The sequence below is a fragment of the Mesoplodon mirus genome, assembly GCF_964341445.2.
Source record: "Mesoplodon mirus genome assembly, chromosome: X".
In the NCBI taxonomy this organism is placed as follows: domain Eukaryota; kingdom Metazoa; phylum Chordata; class Mammalia; order Artiodactyla; family Ziphiidae; genus Mesoplodon; species Mesoplodon mirus.
In genome coordinates, this window is record NC_138981.1 from 135,434,846 (window position 1) to 135,451,989 (window position 17,144).

At 42.2% G+C, this 17,144-nt stretch overlaps 1 protein-coding gene across 1 annotated transcript in view; it reads left to right on the forward strand.

Moving 5' to 3' along the window:
• The window catches only part of AFF2 (ALF transcription elongation factor 2), a 495,793-nt gene that overhangs the window by 396,693 nt on the left and 81,956 nt on the right, over window positions 1–17,144 (forward strand). The window contains exon 9 of the mRNA XM_082609762.1: window positions 3,189–3,226. Coding sequence (XP_082465888.1) covers window positions 3,189–3,226 — 38 coding nt within the window. The remainder of the gene's footprint in view (window positions 1–3,188; window positions 3,227–17,144) is intronic.

Sequence of the window (17,144 nt, forward strand, 5' to 3'; positions counted from 1 at the left end):
TCAGGGCTTCCCTGGTGGCGCAGTGGTTGAGAGTCCGCCTGCCGATGCAGGGGACACGGGTTCGTGCCCCGGTCCGGGAAGCTCCCACGTGCCGTGGAGCGGCTGGGCCCGTGAGCCATGGCCCCTGAGCCTGCACATCCGGAGCCTATGAGAGGCCCGCGTACTGCAAAAAAAAAAAAAAAAAAAAAAAAAAAGTCAAATTACAGTGGAAGTGGAGATCACAAATGGTGAGTCGTTTCTCATGCCTGGCGGACACCCCCTGCAACCATTTCATTTGGAGATGAGTGCACAGGAGGGTGACATGAGAGCATCTCACTAGAGCTCTGAGGACTCTGGAATGATCCTGGGTTAATCTCCAAAGAAAACCTCTCAGCCTATTTTCCATCACTATCCAAGCAACCCGGAAAAAATTAATTTGAATGAAGTTATTTTCCTATAATGACTGTATTAAAAAGACATGTGTTTCAAAGAAACTGGCCTTGAACATGATTATATGCCTCCTGATTAGAGAAAAATAACCGGGTCTAAGTGACAGTCCCGACACACAGAGAAGAGAAGACTTTTCAGAAAACATGTCGCTGAATCAAAGCTAGGTTAAGCAATGTCACTTTGATTTCTCTCCTCCCCGTCTTCTGCCAGTGGCATGCTCAGCCCATCACATCTAGCTTTAAAAGGAAACCACTGGAACACCATGTCCATTACTTTGTGATAATCTATGTCTCCTTTAAGAACAGATTTGTTTGGATTTTAAGGGATTGGGAAAAGTGTATTCACGTGATTTCCACAACAGCCTGTCTTCAGCCTGCTGCCATATCCTATTCCACCCGCCAGGACTGGGGGAGAAAAGGTGGTAGAAAGGCCAGCGTGGGCGTTCAGACTGGCTGCGCTTCTGTAGTGAAGGTCAAGGTCACTCCCCCACTCGTTGCCAGCATCTGGCTCTTCCTTTCAGCATCCTTTAAGGGACTGCTCAGAGACAGGCATTCATACCCTGAACACCTGTGAGAGATGACTGGGCCAGCCAGACGCATAGTCCTTGTTTTCTCATTTTCACCTGTTACCTCATTCCCTCTCTTTCCCACTATACTTGCCAAAATTCAACCTCAGGCACAGATGGTGAGAAAATGATTTTTGCCTACCGAGCCAAAGAAAGTGCCCAAATATTAATGGGTATTTATCTAGAAACAGAACCTGAGACTTAATAGAAGAGAAGGACTTGGATTTCCAACACTAATGTCTAAACTGGGGAAGTATTTCATTGATTTAAAACAAATTGCTTCGAAGTGCACTGAGTTGTTGTTATGCATAGAAAGGTTCAGTATGCTTATGCCTTGGTCATTCAGAATGTCAAGTCCAATGTTAGATTATAAATAGTCTCTGTTACAAGTGGTTACCTCTGCCTTCTGATTTATAGCAGTATTCTCTTCATCTCTTAGCCCTCACCCACCTCCAGGATTCACAGATAAAAAGGTCTCCAAATGGATACCTTTTAAAAGAGTCTGAAGAGCCCTGAGGTTGGCAAACCGCTGCTTCAATGCTCCCCAAACTGAATGTTATTTCTACAGCCTGAAAGAGTTTGGCAGGGTACAAGTTTGGTTCTGATTACATAATTATGCTACAGAAGTATGAAAAAAATCATCACTATAACCCTCCAGGTGCTTAAACAGTTTGATAGACTGTAGCCATTCTGCCATCAGCGCCCCCAGCTGTGTTGCTTAGCAACATTTTAATTCCAGAAGAATCGAAGGAGATGCAGTCCCTGTGGAGAGGGAAACAGAAATAAGAGGGCTGTTGACAGATGATCTGAGTTGTTTCTTCTAATATACTGTGAAGATCACTAGCTCTTTTCATGAATGATAAATGGACTGTACACAGATCAATGGGCTCAGCAATAAACTGGGACCAGGCTCCATATCTAAGGCACACAGGCCGAGAGGCCCAGAGACTTCCTCATCTCGATGATTTGGTGTGTGTTTTCTTAAGGGTTCCACGGGAGGAAATTGATCCAAGCCATCGGTCAGCCCTTGCCCTTTTGTGGTATCTGCTAATAAAAATGATTTTAGAAATGGATACTTTGGCCTTTCTATCACTGGGCAGGTGCAGCCAGGGGGCCAGAGCAATGCAGGGTAAACGGTCTCCCACCAGAGATCTAAAATTCCCCAGATGTGCCCATGACCATTCCCTCTGTGTCTGCCTCCACACCCTGTCATAAGCCAAGCAGGTGCACACGGAGGAGGGAGATGAGATATTTCTGAAATATTGAATGTCCAATTATATGAATACTTACTTATCTCTAAGCCAATCACAATGAGCTCCTTTAGTGAAAGGGATTTAAAATCTAGTTGGTTGGTATTATCTGGAGGTAGGAAAATATTACATATTCACATAATTAGAGGGAAAGACTTTTCTGAATCACAGACATATAAACATACAGACAGATACAGAGAGCTTATAGTTTTAATTCTAAAATTTCAGACATAAGTCAAGCATATACAAAGTTCACACGTCCATTTTAAAGACCTGGTCTCTTCTCAGTGGGTATACATTCTCAATTTATTTGAGCTCAAAATACACTCACAAAAAAGAACAGTAAACCAGATTCTCTGTCCTCTTTCACCCAACAGAGACAAGGTCTCAATAAATCATCAGTCCCTTTCTAGTGATCAACAGATGGTCAGCCCAAATAGAAAGGAGAACCATCCAGGAAACTTAGGGGAGTCATGAGGAAGGACGGAGTTGAGTCTTATCTCAGAATGTGGATGGCAGTGTGGTCCTTTGAAATTAGCCATTTTCCAGAACGTGAAAGGATGGAGTGGGAGTGGGGGAGTTCTTAAGGATCGCTGTTTTCCACAAGCACAGGGCTCAGGTTAAAAAAAAAATTGGAGGAAAAGTGGAGAGAGGCGGATGGAGTTATGAACCTAAGGGCCCACTCTCACAGGCACTGCTGAATTTCCCAGGCAGCCCTGGCAGTGCCCGCCTGTGTCTGAAAGCTGCGCTTGGACCAGTAACCACACTCCCCGGGAGAGGAAAATTGCTTTCTGGGTCTCCGGTCTGCTTATCTCCAGCAGCCTGCCTTGGTTAGCTCCTCATGTTTCTGAAGAGCATTTTATATTGCTTATTGTTTTGGTAACTAGTTGCAAAGATTATGCCTGCTAATGTTGTCTAATTGCATTTTTTTCTTCTGTTCACAGGATGTTGAAAAGGCAAAATCTAAGAATAATCCTGTAAAGTAAGTTATTTTTTTTATTAGTTGGAAATGTTCATTTGAATGTACTCCAGGCATGTGAAAAAAGAAGGTCATAAAAGAGACCTTGATTTTGAGTTCATCTCTATTCGTGACAATTTAAAAACAAAAACAAAAACAAAACAAGCAGAAAAAAAAAAACCTCCAATGAGCAGGGACCAGCTTTTTGATTTTTCCTGTGGTCCTGATGAGGAAGTGCTCCAAGTTATGCCCAGTTTACATAAATTAATATGTGCCGTCCATGAATAGCTGCCAAATACTATTATAATCATATTCAATGCAGAGTACTTCAAGCCTTTGGGTTTTGCACATGCTAAAAAGATTACATTTTTAATTGCAAACCTTGGACCTATGACAGAGACATAAATGGCTGAAAATGTGCCAAGTGATTTCCAGCCACGTGGGGAGGTTTGGCACCTCAGCATCAAGGCCTCGCTACTCTGTTAATGAAAAGCTCATACAAATATATTTAACTGAAGGTTTTTCTAGCTAACAGAGAGCTATTTCCAAGGCATTTTATGAGACACTCTTAAATTATAAACAAGCCGCACAGCACTCTTTTAAATATAGTACATCTTAGACAGCCTGTCTCTTCCAGAAGGGAGACTTTCAAATTAAAGATGGCTGTCTTGTCATTTGGGTTTGTGACATGTGATTGCAGTGTTATGATGCATACCAGTTCCACCAGCCATGTGGCCTGGGGAAGATCTGCTCTATTTGCCAGGTTACTACAGGTCTGGTAATATCACATCTCTAGGAACTATGTGTTAACTTATGTCAGCTGACTTCCATTAGAGTGGATAACAAATTCAGAAATGGGGAGTGCATTGATTTGTTTTTTAATCTGTATCTTTTAATATAAAGTGTGTCTCCTGTAGATGGCATATAGTCAAATCTTGTTTTTTTCCCCCCAGTCTTACAGTCTCTGCCTTTTGACTGGATTGTTAAATCCATTCACATTTAATGTTATTATTGATAGAGTTGGATATATATAGTTAATTATACAGTTATCTAGTTGGGACTGCATTGATTTTTAATAGTTTCTGGGAGAATGGTTCAGCTAATGCCAGTGACAAGAAGGCTGCTTGTGTTTTATAAAATAATTAACTTTTCCAAGTCACCAGGGTAGTGTTTAGCACACCATTAAATCCAAGCTCCAATTCATTTTTCCAAAAGGTTTTGTGTACTTTGTTTCTAAATTTAATTTTCTTAGGCCATGGAATATTCCTTATCAGCCTTCTGTAGCCTCTGGAGGGCTATCTGTGGTCTGGAGATGTATTACGCTATCGTCATCCTATGGGAGCATTTTTAGTAGCTGAATTTTGGTCTGGTTGTTTGGTTGGGGTTGAAATCTTCTCTGCAGCCTGATTTCTTTTCTGTCTTTGCCCAGAAGGCTTCTCTACTGCGAGCCCGTGGCAGGCAAGCTCCATGGATTAGAGGATGGTGCTAATGAGGCCAAGGCCAGGTCTTGAGTCCCTGGGTGGGCCATTAGTGATCTTCTTTTCCATAATTCGACTGCACCCCTCCCTCCAGTCCACCCGCGGGCAGATGCATGCCCCGGGTCACAAGGGATGGGGCAGAGGCTGGTGGAGTGTAAATCTGGCCCTCAGTGGGACAGACATCTCCAAGTTCAAGCCCTCCCGATAGGAAGTGAGTCCCAAGCTCCATCTTTGCATGCACAAGACAGCCTATTGGCAGTGTGCGGGGCTTCGTTAAATCGTACTGATGGCCTGGAAGTGGGACCAGTTTTCTGTCTGCTCCTTGTGAGAATTCGACCCTACAGATAATTATATTTTTTATGAGCTTTGGCTAATTCACAGTACAGACTGTATCGAATGTCTGGCACTTTAAGGAATGTTGTAACGAGAAAACAGAAAAACTAGAAGAGCCAAAGGGTTACTAATAGAATGTGGAACAATGTTTTACTCTTAAATATATTTGAAGATCTGCCCAGTAACAAACCTAAGTCACAACCAACTGGTAGGTGTTTAGAATTGTCTTCTAATTAAATAAGATACCGCTGTCAGCGTGAGTTTGAGTGTCCTGTTGCATTTGGTACCTAATGCCTGATACCTAACTCAGTTGCCCAGCCACAGCCATCTGGGTACTTTGAGAAGACAGCCTTCTTCAAGACCTCAGCTCAGGGACAGGAATTTCAGAGCATGGCTCAATTAAACTGCCTGACAGCAGAGCAGAAGTGAAGTTTTTAAAAGATTTGTGTATAGTGGTCCTCTTTCCGTTTCTGATGTCTGCCAGAGAATTTCAGTTACACACAGTGCACTGCGATCCCAAGTAGAGTCAGCGTTTGTTACATGTTTTCTGAATGAGTGAACAAGTAAACAAATTGGACACATCCCAGAAAACAGTCCTTTCAGGAACCTGGCCTGGAGGCTTAATAAGACTGGTACCTACCCTAGTAGAGTGTCAGGGCCAAAGGGTTCGTGTGTTGTAACTGACCAAGGCGTCCATTCTCTTCTTCTGATTCATGCCACGTGTAAAATGTTCCTACGTTGCCCTGGTTCATACTAACTGCTTTGCTTCTGACCAGTTATTGGCTTGATCTTGTATATGAGAATTACCATGTGATTGTTTGGGCGTACAATGAAAAGTGTGTACAGCCTTGCTGGAAAAGTAGAGGTCTGGAGGCATCATTTACAACTCAAGTATGAACACAGATTGGTGAAGATGATCATTCTGTGTGATTGGATGTCATCCTCTGGTGCAGAGTTTGGCAAATGGTTGGGGAAAAAAATCAAAAGAAGACTATTACATGACATGTGAAAATTATACGAAATTCAAATTTCAGTGTCCATAAAAGAAGTTTTATTGGCACACAGCTACACTCATTTGTTTCAGTATCGCCTGTGGCTCCTTCTGTGCTACAGTGGCAGAGTTGAGACTGTACAAACCACCAAACCAAAAATATTTACTATCTGGCCCCTTACAGAAAAAGTTTGCTGAACCCTGCTCTGGTTGGTCAGGTAGGAAAAGGTGCAGATGTAAACTTTTCCATGACAGTGAAGGTTAAACTATCAACCCTTTCTCGTTTTGTCCTCTAAAACACTGAGTAGGTATTTACTGAGCCCTATATCTTGTGTTCAGGACTTTCTGGGGCTGAGGTATCACCTAATCCTTATTCGGAGCACAGAGACCATTCCGAATTCAGGATCATTGAAAATCGTTATGGATATGAGGTCCATTGATGGGGCAGTGATGCCTCAGAAACCCGTAAACACATAACTAGAGCATGTTGGTAGTCTTCCAAGTTGTGTGTAGATGGCTATATTGCAAATGGCATATACATTTTCTAAAATTCTATTACTTCCCAAGATCTAACTAAGGCTAATTAAGCTTTCAATTCAAGTGAGGTTAAATGATTCACAATGTTATTTACTTTGTATATTTTCTTCTCTAAAGGTTCGCCTCCCCCCTCCCTATTTCTCAACCACTTGTTTAATTTATTTTTAATACCTTCATGGTTGTAAGCTTCTTTCATCACCGTAGGGAGACGGTGGCACACATTAATTACACTCCATACAAAGGAGAAATTAAATATATGCTTAGTGAATGTAAGCACATAATGTACCTGGATACACTAAGGACTTTACCTTGAAACATTCAATATTACCTCTGCGGATAAGAATCAAAATTGTACGTTCTTAAGATCAGTGATCAGGACAAGAGATACTGGTGTACCTAGCAGTCAGTTGGAACCATGCCCATATCAAAGCTTGATTAGTATGTTCAAACCGTGCCTCTTTAATGTGTCAGAGAGACTTTCGCTTGTATATGAACGTTCTGCAGCAATTATCTGCAAGCTTCATTGTGGCAACAAGGCCTGAGAGATGTACAGATTTCTTTTACCATATGTGACTTATCACATACATTTAAAAAAAAACACATTTCTGTTATTAAGACATATGTGATAGTACACTTCTGCAAATGTGAATTGCTTTTGGCTAAAAGCCATGCACTAATAAGTTGAGTTGAATCTAACCGAGGTTGACATCTGTTACCAAAAGGGTGGGCAGCAAGCAGTTATCAAGCATAAAATTCTTCCTGCGTTTACACATTAACAACGTTAAGCAACGTGGTGGTTGTCTTTCACAAATCGGGATCTGAATCCCCTCTGCTTAGGAAATTACAGCTTGATTTAGGTGCTGATCCATTTTATAGATATGGTGGTTTCATTATTGAAAATTACAAATAGCCACAAAGATTTTCCTGACCACGATGTTTGTGCATTATTCATTTATTCATCCAATGAATATTTATTGAGGATCTCCAGCATTCCAGGAACTGTGATAGATGTTGAGGGAATTAAAAATAAATCTGACACAGGTCTTACCCTCGAGGAGTTTAGAGTCCAGGAGGAGAGATCAAATCAGTTTGTAAAGAACTAAATACAAGATAGAGAGACATACGTTTGTTGAGTGGGGACCGATAAGGTACAAGGGAAGCTCTCGGGATGGAAAGTGCTTCTAGTTACCACTATAGGAGAAGATGGGGGAGGGGGAGCGGAGGAAGAGATGTTAGGACCAGGACTTCAGAGACTGCTGGCTTGAGACACTGGTGCTGAGGTGGCAGACAGTGAAAGGACCGGCTGGAAACTGAGGCTTCGAAGAAATGATTGCCTAAGGCCCTCGGAGCTTATCCACATAAAAGAAATGAGCTTGGCAGAGTTGGATAACATTGAAGACCTCTACCTTGTTACTGTGAATCATCAGTGCGTCCACTAGTTATTAAACATAAACAAAGAGCCCATGGACCTGGGGTCTAGTCCTGAATCTAACACTAGCTTGTGGTGTGAAATCGGATATGTTCCTTCCTTGCTACACACCTCGGCTAGATTATGTATATGGTTCTTCCACCTCCTAAACGTAAACCAAAGCTTCAAATTTTGTTTTATAGTGATGCTTATTTGAGGAAATACTTGATGTTGAAGTTTGATGTAGATGCGTACCAGCCCATACATTATAAACATTGCATATATGATATATATGTTTATACACACACATGCACATGGGCACACACACACACCCAATGCCTTTTCCCATCATTTCTGCCTCATGCATTCATGAAATAAGGGACAAGCCACATCACTAAAGTTTTAAAGGAATATGTTAGATAGATTAGCATGGCTCCAAGGATGTTGGGTTGAGCCTTTTAGATGACCCCTGTGACCAAAGGTGATTTGTGGTTGGACACATGTGCGTCACAGACATGCAGCACATCCGTGCAATCTCCAGGTCCTCTCAGAAAGATAAGGCTGTGGATTCTGTACTGTGTTCTGCCGAGTCTTGTGGGACTGTCTCCTTTTGGAACAAAAGGCTCCAGCACCACGGAGCTTTGGCAGACACTGTGCCAGCCCTTTCCTGGGGCACCCTGTGAATAATGCAGGCTCAGAGAGGTCCTGTAGAAAGAGACCAACTTATCTTTGTCTTACCCAAAGTTTCCCAAATGTGTCGGACCAGAGGGCACCTTTATCCAGCGCAGTGGTTCATGGGATACAGAATCGGATGCCCCGGTCTATGCAAAATAAAAGGACCACATTGGAGGCCTGGCCTCCGTAGGTGGTTTGAGAAACCTAGGACCTATTCATTGGTGTCCAGTCTCTAACAAGAGTATTCGAGGTGGTGAGCAGATGATTGAAAAAGTCCACCACGGGAAGGAAAGAAATCCCCCAGGTCTGAAATGATAGACTCTCTCCTGTGTCTTTTACTGTGTCACACTGTCAATGATTTTTATCAGTTGTGGGTGTCCTGAGGAGCAGTTCTCAATGAGGGGAGGGGACCTCTAATCGACTCTGGCCATTTTAAAGGTAGTTAAAGGAAAGATAACAATAAAACCTCTTTTTAAACAGCTACATAAAATAAAATGTGCTCTCTATGTCGTCCAGATAGCTATAATTGGAGGCAGAAGGTCCTAGCAGTCATCTTCATAGCTAATGAAACTTGCACACATTTCTGGACACCCTCCTTTTCCTTGGTAATTGGAGTAGCATCATCTAGGGAATCTCAGAGGAGACAACTGAGACCTGGAGAGTGGACTGCCCAGAACCCCGAGATTCCAGCAACTCTTTTTCCACTTTGAACCTGCTGCCTTGTTCTCATCACCTCTTAGGACACACATGGTCACTTTCAGTGCCTATAAATTTGTTGTTGGCTTTAAAAGTCTTATTACCTAACCTTGGTAATAGTTTGGTTTCTGAGAATATGACAACAAATGCTTCAGACATTAATGAATCCACACATTTGCAGGCACTTTAACAATTATGCCAACTTCGATTATGTTAACTTTTTAAGGAAGAGTTTCTTCAAAGCTTCAAGCATGTTGGTTGGTCTCATTATCACCACTCATCTTTCTAAAAGCTTGATGAGAACCTTTCTTCTTTAGGTGGTCAATTAACACTAAGGACCATGATGATAAAATGGAAATAGAAAGCACCCAGTTATTGATGCAGCAGAGCAGCCTCAAGCAAGCCAGCAAAGGTGCAGTTAAACCATTTTAAAGGGAATTCAGCCACTTTTTAAGCAACATTTTGAAAACACCTCTTTTTATCCTGGACTTCATTAAGTAGCATGTTACTTTCTAACTCTGTTCTTCGTATTAGCATTTGCTGCTTAAACAAAAATGGACGATTTTGTTTAATCCATGCACACAAGTCAACTCAGTTTTTGATACATGAGTTACACCTAGAACTTTATTTTAACATTACCATTCAGCGATCTTTCAGAAAACTGTTGAAAACTCAGAATCACATGGCTGATCTGCTCGAAATTCCAAGAAATCATGTCATGTGTTCTTTTAACCAACATGATTTGTGCACCTACTGTGTGCAAGGCTCCACTGAAAGGGAGAGGAGTTAGGGAAAGCTCTGCCCTGAAAGTTGGCACACTCTGGGAGGAAACGGACACATCATGCCCTACAGGCTCTGCGATTGAAGCGTATGCAGCATCTTCCGTGGCTGGGATGAGGGATCGAGCAACTGCTTGGAGGGGGTTCTCCTTAGCTCAGCAGGGGCCCCAGTGAACAGTGGAGATGAAGCCATTCAAAAGAGAACAACACTTTCAAAAGGCACGACGAGAGGAAAGCACATGCGTGTTGTGAGCAATATCTGGGAGGTCGGGGCAGCTCAGGAGAAGAGGCGTTTTTCACAGGAGCAGGAAATACCAAGCCTACTGGAAGCAACACCGCCAAAGACTCGGGCCCCACTTTTAGCACGAAGAGGAGAGTAGTACAGTGTAGACACAACTAAGAAAACGCTAAACAGGATTCTTTTGTTCCAGAATGTTAAAGGTGTGATGTACGGATGGATTATAAGGCACCCTTTAAAAAAGGTTTGTGGGGAAATAGACATCAAATCCTTTCTGATTACATCTGGCTAATCCACCTCTGTGGACTTTTATGTAACTCGCTCCTGCAGGGCGCCTCCGAGCCTCCAGCTGTTCCCTTGTGGCTTTACCAACCCTTGATTGTTTCTTACATTTGAAAAATTTTAATTTTCATACAGTACCTTTCACGTTATTCAAATATCTAGGCTACACTAAGACATCCTATTTTCGGTAGGCATGACACATAACACTATTATTCTAGCTTCGTTTCCTGAATTTGTTCCACAGACATACAAATTCTTTCTGAATGTATTTTTATCATCCACAAATGTAAGCACAATAGGGCTATTTTTATTTCTAGAGAAATGATGCGTGGCCCCCCTGGTAACTATGTGCAGGGCTCCAAAACGCTAAATCCATCCTCCAGCTACCACAGAAGATGTTCAAAGTCAGAAACCTGGGGCCATAAGTTATTTTGTTCACCACTAGTTTAGGGAGACTGAGAACAGGAGGAATGACTTACTTTGGCCAGGGACTGAAATAGGAAACAAATAGTTTCTGCTTTATTAAAGCTTTTGCCTAAACCAACAGCAGTTATCTGGAGAGTCAACATTTTAAAAAAGACAAAAAAAAAAAAAGGTAAATCATTCTTCCACAGGAAAATGTTTCCATTTGTAGAATTTGTAGCATGGAGGTAGATCACGTGTCATTATAATCCAGTTTTTACATGCACACACATTTGTATACTCTGTGCATCCATCTACCCTCATGCTCCGAGGTAATTTAAATCCAAGATAGAATTGTTGCTGATGACGTTGCAGATCTTTTCCTCGGTGTCCACTTCCCTGTCCTCGCCACACCCTACTATTTTGACTGCTTTCCTTCTTCTCTTAACCCCCATGTTCCCACAAGCGGGGTCCACGTAGTTAGGAAAAATATTTCAGAAAAGTCTGGATTTTTGCTTATTTTGTTAGCAGCTTCAGGGAGTGAATGGCTGTCTACCTCCATGGCAGCCCTGTGAGTTACTGGCAGGGCAAGCCCAGGGCAGCCAAGAGGCTCATCCACACCGCGTTATCAAACCCTATATGTGGGAGTGGCCAGGAATCTGCTAATAATAGCATCTCCATGGAGAAGCACACCTTATTCATTTCTCTACCACCAGCTGGAGATGTGTATTACTACCCACATCGGCTAAGTGAAAGGTTAACTGGCCTCAAATCATGATACCAGGGTTTACTAAGCAAATTCGACAAGCTGGTAAACTTGCTTTGAAGATCTGCTTAGACGTGTATATACTCTCTCTACACAAGTATATGCATTCATATATAATTTAAACCCCACCTACTTCCAAAAATAGATTTGATGTGATTGAAACAAGACTGTAGAGGAGGATGTTTAAAAGAAACAGGAGACCCTACTATTTCCTAGCACTACAGAAACATCTGTTTTCACATATGATGCAACTAGAAAATGCTGTGTGTTTTTAAATCTACCCAAATGAGGGCTGCCCTGCAATAACGGAGCTGAGCATTGCTGGCCCCATCTGCAGGGATGTCATGGTGGTGCCGAGGCTTTTGGGAGATCCTCTTGGGAAGTTCCATCACGCATGTGTGAGGTTCTTCTGCTGGTCCTTAGTGATGGGTGGTAGACCTTTGAATTGGGGTTTAACTTTTGAAAACTAACTAGTCCAGGACAGTGATTTAGAGTCAGGGATGTTGAAAAAGTGGGTAATCAAGACAATCAATGTAACATTGTTTCAAAATATTAGTGAGTTTCTCTGTGGATAGTGAATGACCTGAGGAGGAAATTTACAAAGGCTTTGTAAAACAAGAGCAACAGCATTGGACAACCACCCCGTGCAAAATAGCAACCTGTCCCGCATATACACTCCCCATCCCCTTTACCCTACTTTATTTTTCCTCTTTAGCAATTGTTAGCATACCGTATCTATCCATCTGTCTGTCTCTCTGTCAGATCGATCTATTTAGCTATTATCTATCTAAGGTTTGAAGCATCACCTTCCGTGAGAATGTCAGGTCCATATGAGGGAGAACTTTGTTATTCACTGCTATAACCTTAGTACCTCAAACAGTCCCTGGCATACAGTAGGAGCTCAGTATTTGTTGAATGAATGAGTGCAGGTGTCTAAGGATATGACTTTGAAGTTCCACTGTCATAGTTCAGCATGACTATGAGTTTAATCTTAGAGGAAGCCTGATTTTGCACTCTCCTTGTTAGCCCTCATCTGAGTTATAACTTTTCCTAGAAAGGAACCAAGCTTTCCTTTAAAGAAGTCAATATTCCATATGGACTTAACTCTGAGGCATTTTAAAGTGACCTGTCCTGTCTATATAGAGCTAGAATTTTCGGTCTCAGTTGATGCCTCCGGTCTATAGCCACCTTCCTACCCAGGATATAGTCCTGCTCTTGATTTTGAAGGGAAGGTGCGGGGGGTGGGGCGGGGGGGAAGATGTCAGCATCCCTGTGGGTAGGGCTTAGGCATGGGCAGTTGCATTTGATGTCATTAAGCATTCTCAAGAATGACAGAACGCACATTTTTGTCACTCTAGGACAAGGAAACAGAGCATTCAGTTAACAGGTGACAACACGTGATAGTTCCTATTTTGTGGAAAGGCCATCTTGATGCTCAGAAACTAGCAGGATAGGACACACAGCAGCCAATGCCGAAACATGCACACTTGCCCTCTTCCTCAGCGCTGGGGAGTCTGAGAAGCTCCTGATCGCCGGTTCCTCCTCCCCCAATACTTCACCGTCACAGCATGAAGAAGCCTTTGGTCAGTGTCCGCATTGACCAGTAACCCGGCTCTCTCTTTAAGGGAGCTGGTCTTTAAGCCACAAGGGTTCAGGCAGTAACCCTGAGCAGCAGTAAAACGAAACAAACCTTCTTTCATCTCATGTTATTTTCATGAATATGTAAGTAATTAAATCCTTTGGTCACATCTCAGTAGACGGAGTTTAAAAAACAAATTTCTCACTGGATATCGATGTGTCTGAAAGAAACTAAAAAACAAGACCGTGTTTCAGGAAATAACACTGCTTCAAGGTTCATTTTGCCTCATACAGCACTTCCTAGAATTGAATTGCCTGATCTCCTCCCTCGGGGATTGCTCTTGGGCTTGCAAAAATCGAGGCTGATTTTATTGGAAAATCATCTCTGGATGAGGAACGTACTCCAGAGGAACCTTTGCATGGGACGAACAGGTTTCTGGTGCCCATGGCATGTGATCCAGGCCGATGCTGTGTGTGTTCCCAATCTTTCTGTTCATTCAGCCAGCACGTTCATTAGCGATCCTTCAGGCAGGGTGAAAGAACAAGACAGATTAGGGAGATTTACTTTGAATTGTTTGGGGGACTTATTGACTAACAGGTCAGTAATCAAATTCTAGCTTTTAACATACGCATTAAATATTTTACTCGTCATGGCAGGACTCCCTGTAGTTTGTACTTCAAGTGCTGATCATAAAACATTTGGAGACGCAGGAGGGAAGGGATGTGGGAACAGATGTATATGTATGACTGATTCACTTTGTTATAAAGCAGAAACTAATAAAAAAATTAAAAAAATAAAACAATTTGGCACAAAGATCTGGGACGTTGAAGCTCTTGGATGGATGACAGGGCAGAATTATGGAGGGAGAGTGGTGACACTGAGTAGTGAAGCCCTCATACTACCTTTGCAGGCATAGCTCATCCATCAGTCATTGCCTGCTTGTTGACTTTTTTAATTATGAAAAGAATCCAGAGTTATCTTGACAGCACAGCTAAACAGGAGACCCCAATTCAGAAATGTACCCCAGCTCCCAAACTCCACCAAGTGCAAACTGAGAATATTGTAGACAGAATACATTGAGCCTCCAGGACAGAGGAAGGGAAGGAGAAAACTGATGTAGAAGCCACACATCGGGGGGCTCTGGTAACCTTGGGGTGACATTGACTCTGGAGACTGAAGAAAAGGTACTCAAAAGCTTATTTGATTCATGGTTATGGGAGAGTTGGCGGGGACGGAAAGACAGAAAGGATAGTTTTATGAACAAGAGTGGGAGACGGAGCAGAGTGGACCCTCATCAAAGTATATACTGCATCTTAGCCCTTGAACTTCTTAGGCAAAACCTACACTAGGAAGGAGAGAGAAGATTCCCCTGTTGTGTTGCTGTTAAAAGTCTCTCTGCTTACGGCCGCTCATCAGAGCACAAGAAAACTTGATCAGAGGTGATGGGCTCGATGCCTACCTCTAGGTTTAAAATAATTCAGACGTTAAGTGTAAAAGCCAAAATGTCGGTCTGTGCTGACTTGTTGGGACCCTTCTTTTATGAATTTTGTGCCCAGATTATTACTATCATTACTTTAACTGAGAGAGGGAAAGTAAAACAATTCCCAGGATCCAGCAGCCCCACAGAGCTCTTTAACTACTGATGTACCTGACATAAGGCTTAATACTTGGGTTTCCAGCAATCAAGAAGCAGCCCTATGCAATAGCACCGGAGCTCAGTTCCCAGTGGGCATAACGGAGCTGATTAGATATATTGAGTTCTTTGTGTCATTCAAAGAAAGCAGAATCTCATACACGTCGGTGTTAGCTTCCTCTCACTTCATTTCAATTTTCAATAACCAGTGTCATCACATGTAACAGTTTCTTCATAATGAAACTTCATGTCGAATTGGATTTGTCTTTCAAGTGAAAGCACATGGTGAAGCCTTCTGAAATCTGATCCTTGAAAGAATTTTTACTGCTACAAAAACCTTCAGTATACCTCAGATTCCCCAAAACAAGAATAAGGAAGCAAATGAATAATAAAAACAAAATTGCTATGTTTGAAAAAAAAAGTTATATTTCTTCTTTTGCTATTTGAGAGGCCTGGGGAAAGAAGTGCTCTGGTTCATCAAAATAATTTGGTTAATGGAACTACCACGTGTAGAGAGATTGATTTTGAAGGAGTTACAAGAGTGTCTGATCCAGAGACCATCCCACACATAGTCTAATCCTTCGTCGATGATTTAGGAAGACCATCCAAGATTATCACAATGAACAATTCTCATCGTGCCATTTGCACAGGAATCCTGGTTGCTCAAAAGTTCTCGGTGTTTGCTGTTGGTAGGAATGTAAATTGGTGCAGCCACTATGGAAAACAGTATGGAGGTTCCTTAAAAAACTAAAAATAGAGGTACCATATGATCCAGCCATCCCACTACTGGGCATATACCCAGAAAAGATGAAAACTCTAATTTGAAAAGACACAGGCATCCCAGTGAGCATAGCAGCACTATTCACAATAGCCAGGACATGGAAGCAACCTAAGTGTCCATCGACAGATGAATGGATAAAGAAGACGTGCTGTATGTACAGTTGACCCTGAACAACACAGGGGTTAGGGGCACCAACTCCTGCACGTACTCAAAAATCCAGGTATAACTCCACAGTCAGATTCAACAAACTGTGGATCATGTAGTACCATAGTACATATTTAGTGAAAAAAAAATCCACCTATAAGTGGCCCCATGCAGTTCAAACCCATGTTGTTCAAGGGTCAACTTTATATCTGATGGAATCTTACTCAGCCACACAAAAAGGAAGGAAATCCTGTCATTTGTGACAGTATGGGTGAACCTTGAGGTCATTATGCTAAGTGAAATAAGACAGAGAAAGTCAAATACTGTATGATCTCACTGATATGTGGAATCTAGAAAGAAAACCAAACTCATAGAAAGAGAGAGTAGATTAGTAGTTGCCAGAGGTGGGGGGACATGGGTGAAGGTGGTCAGAGGGTACAAACTTCCAGTTTTAAGATGAGTAAGTTCTGGTGACTATAGTTAACAATACTGTATCGTCTACTTGAAAGTTGCTAAGAGAGTTGATCTTAAAAGTTCTCACCACACAGACAAAAAAGAAATGTAACCAATTGAGGTGATGGGTGTGTTACCTAACCTGATTGTGGTACTTGTTTTGCAATACAGTATATCAGATCATCACATTATACACCTTAAACTTACACAATGTTATATGTCAATTATATCTCGCTAAAGATGGGGGAAAAAAGAGCTAGGTGGGTAGATGCAACCATGCTCAGTCTCACTCCTCAGAGAATCCAGTTCTGCTCCTGGATTTGGCAGTTTGGTGTTAAATCACCCCTATGCTCCACCCGCTTCCTATCGCCTCGACAGAGCTATAGTCCATCTCACAGTGATGTGAAAAACATTAATCTAGTGTCCGCACAAATTCTCCAACGTCCAGGTAAGTCAAGTATCACCTAGACAGCTTGTCTACTAATTCTCCGACATGAAAATAGTTGAATTAGGGTGGTTTGGTGATGGATTATTGCGAACAGAACTTCCCCACAGTTTTTTAGTGGCATAGATTGCAGAAATGCAGGTCTACTGGTCCTTGTGACACTTGGGGTGGCAGGACCCAGGAGCCCTGGAGTCTCTTGACTACAAACCATACTATTCCAGTCCTTTCCTACATGGACCAACATGTGGAAAAGGTTAGAAAACACTGTTCTAGGGATCTGAGCATTATGCATCCATATTCTTCTTTTATCATAACATTTTTC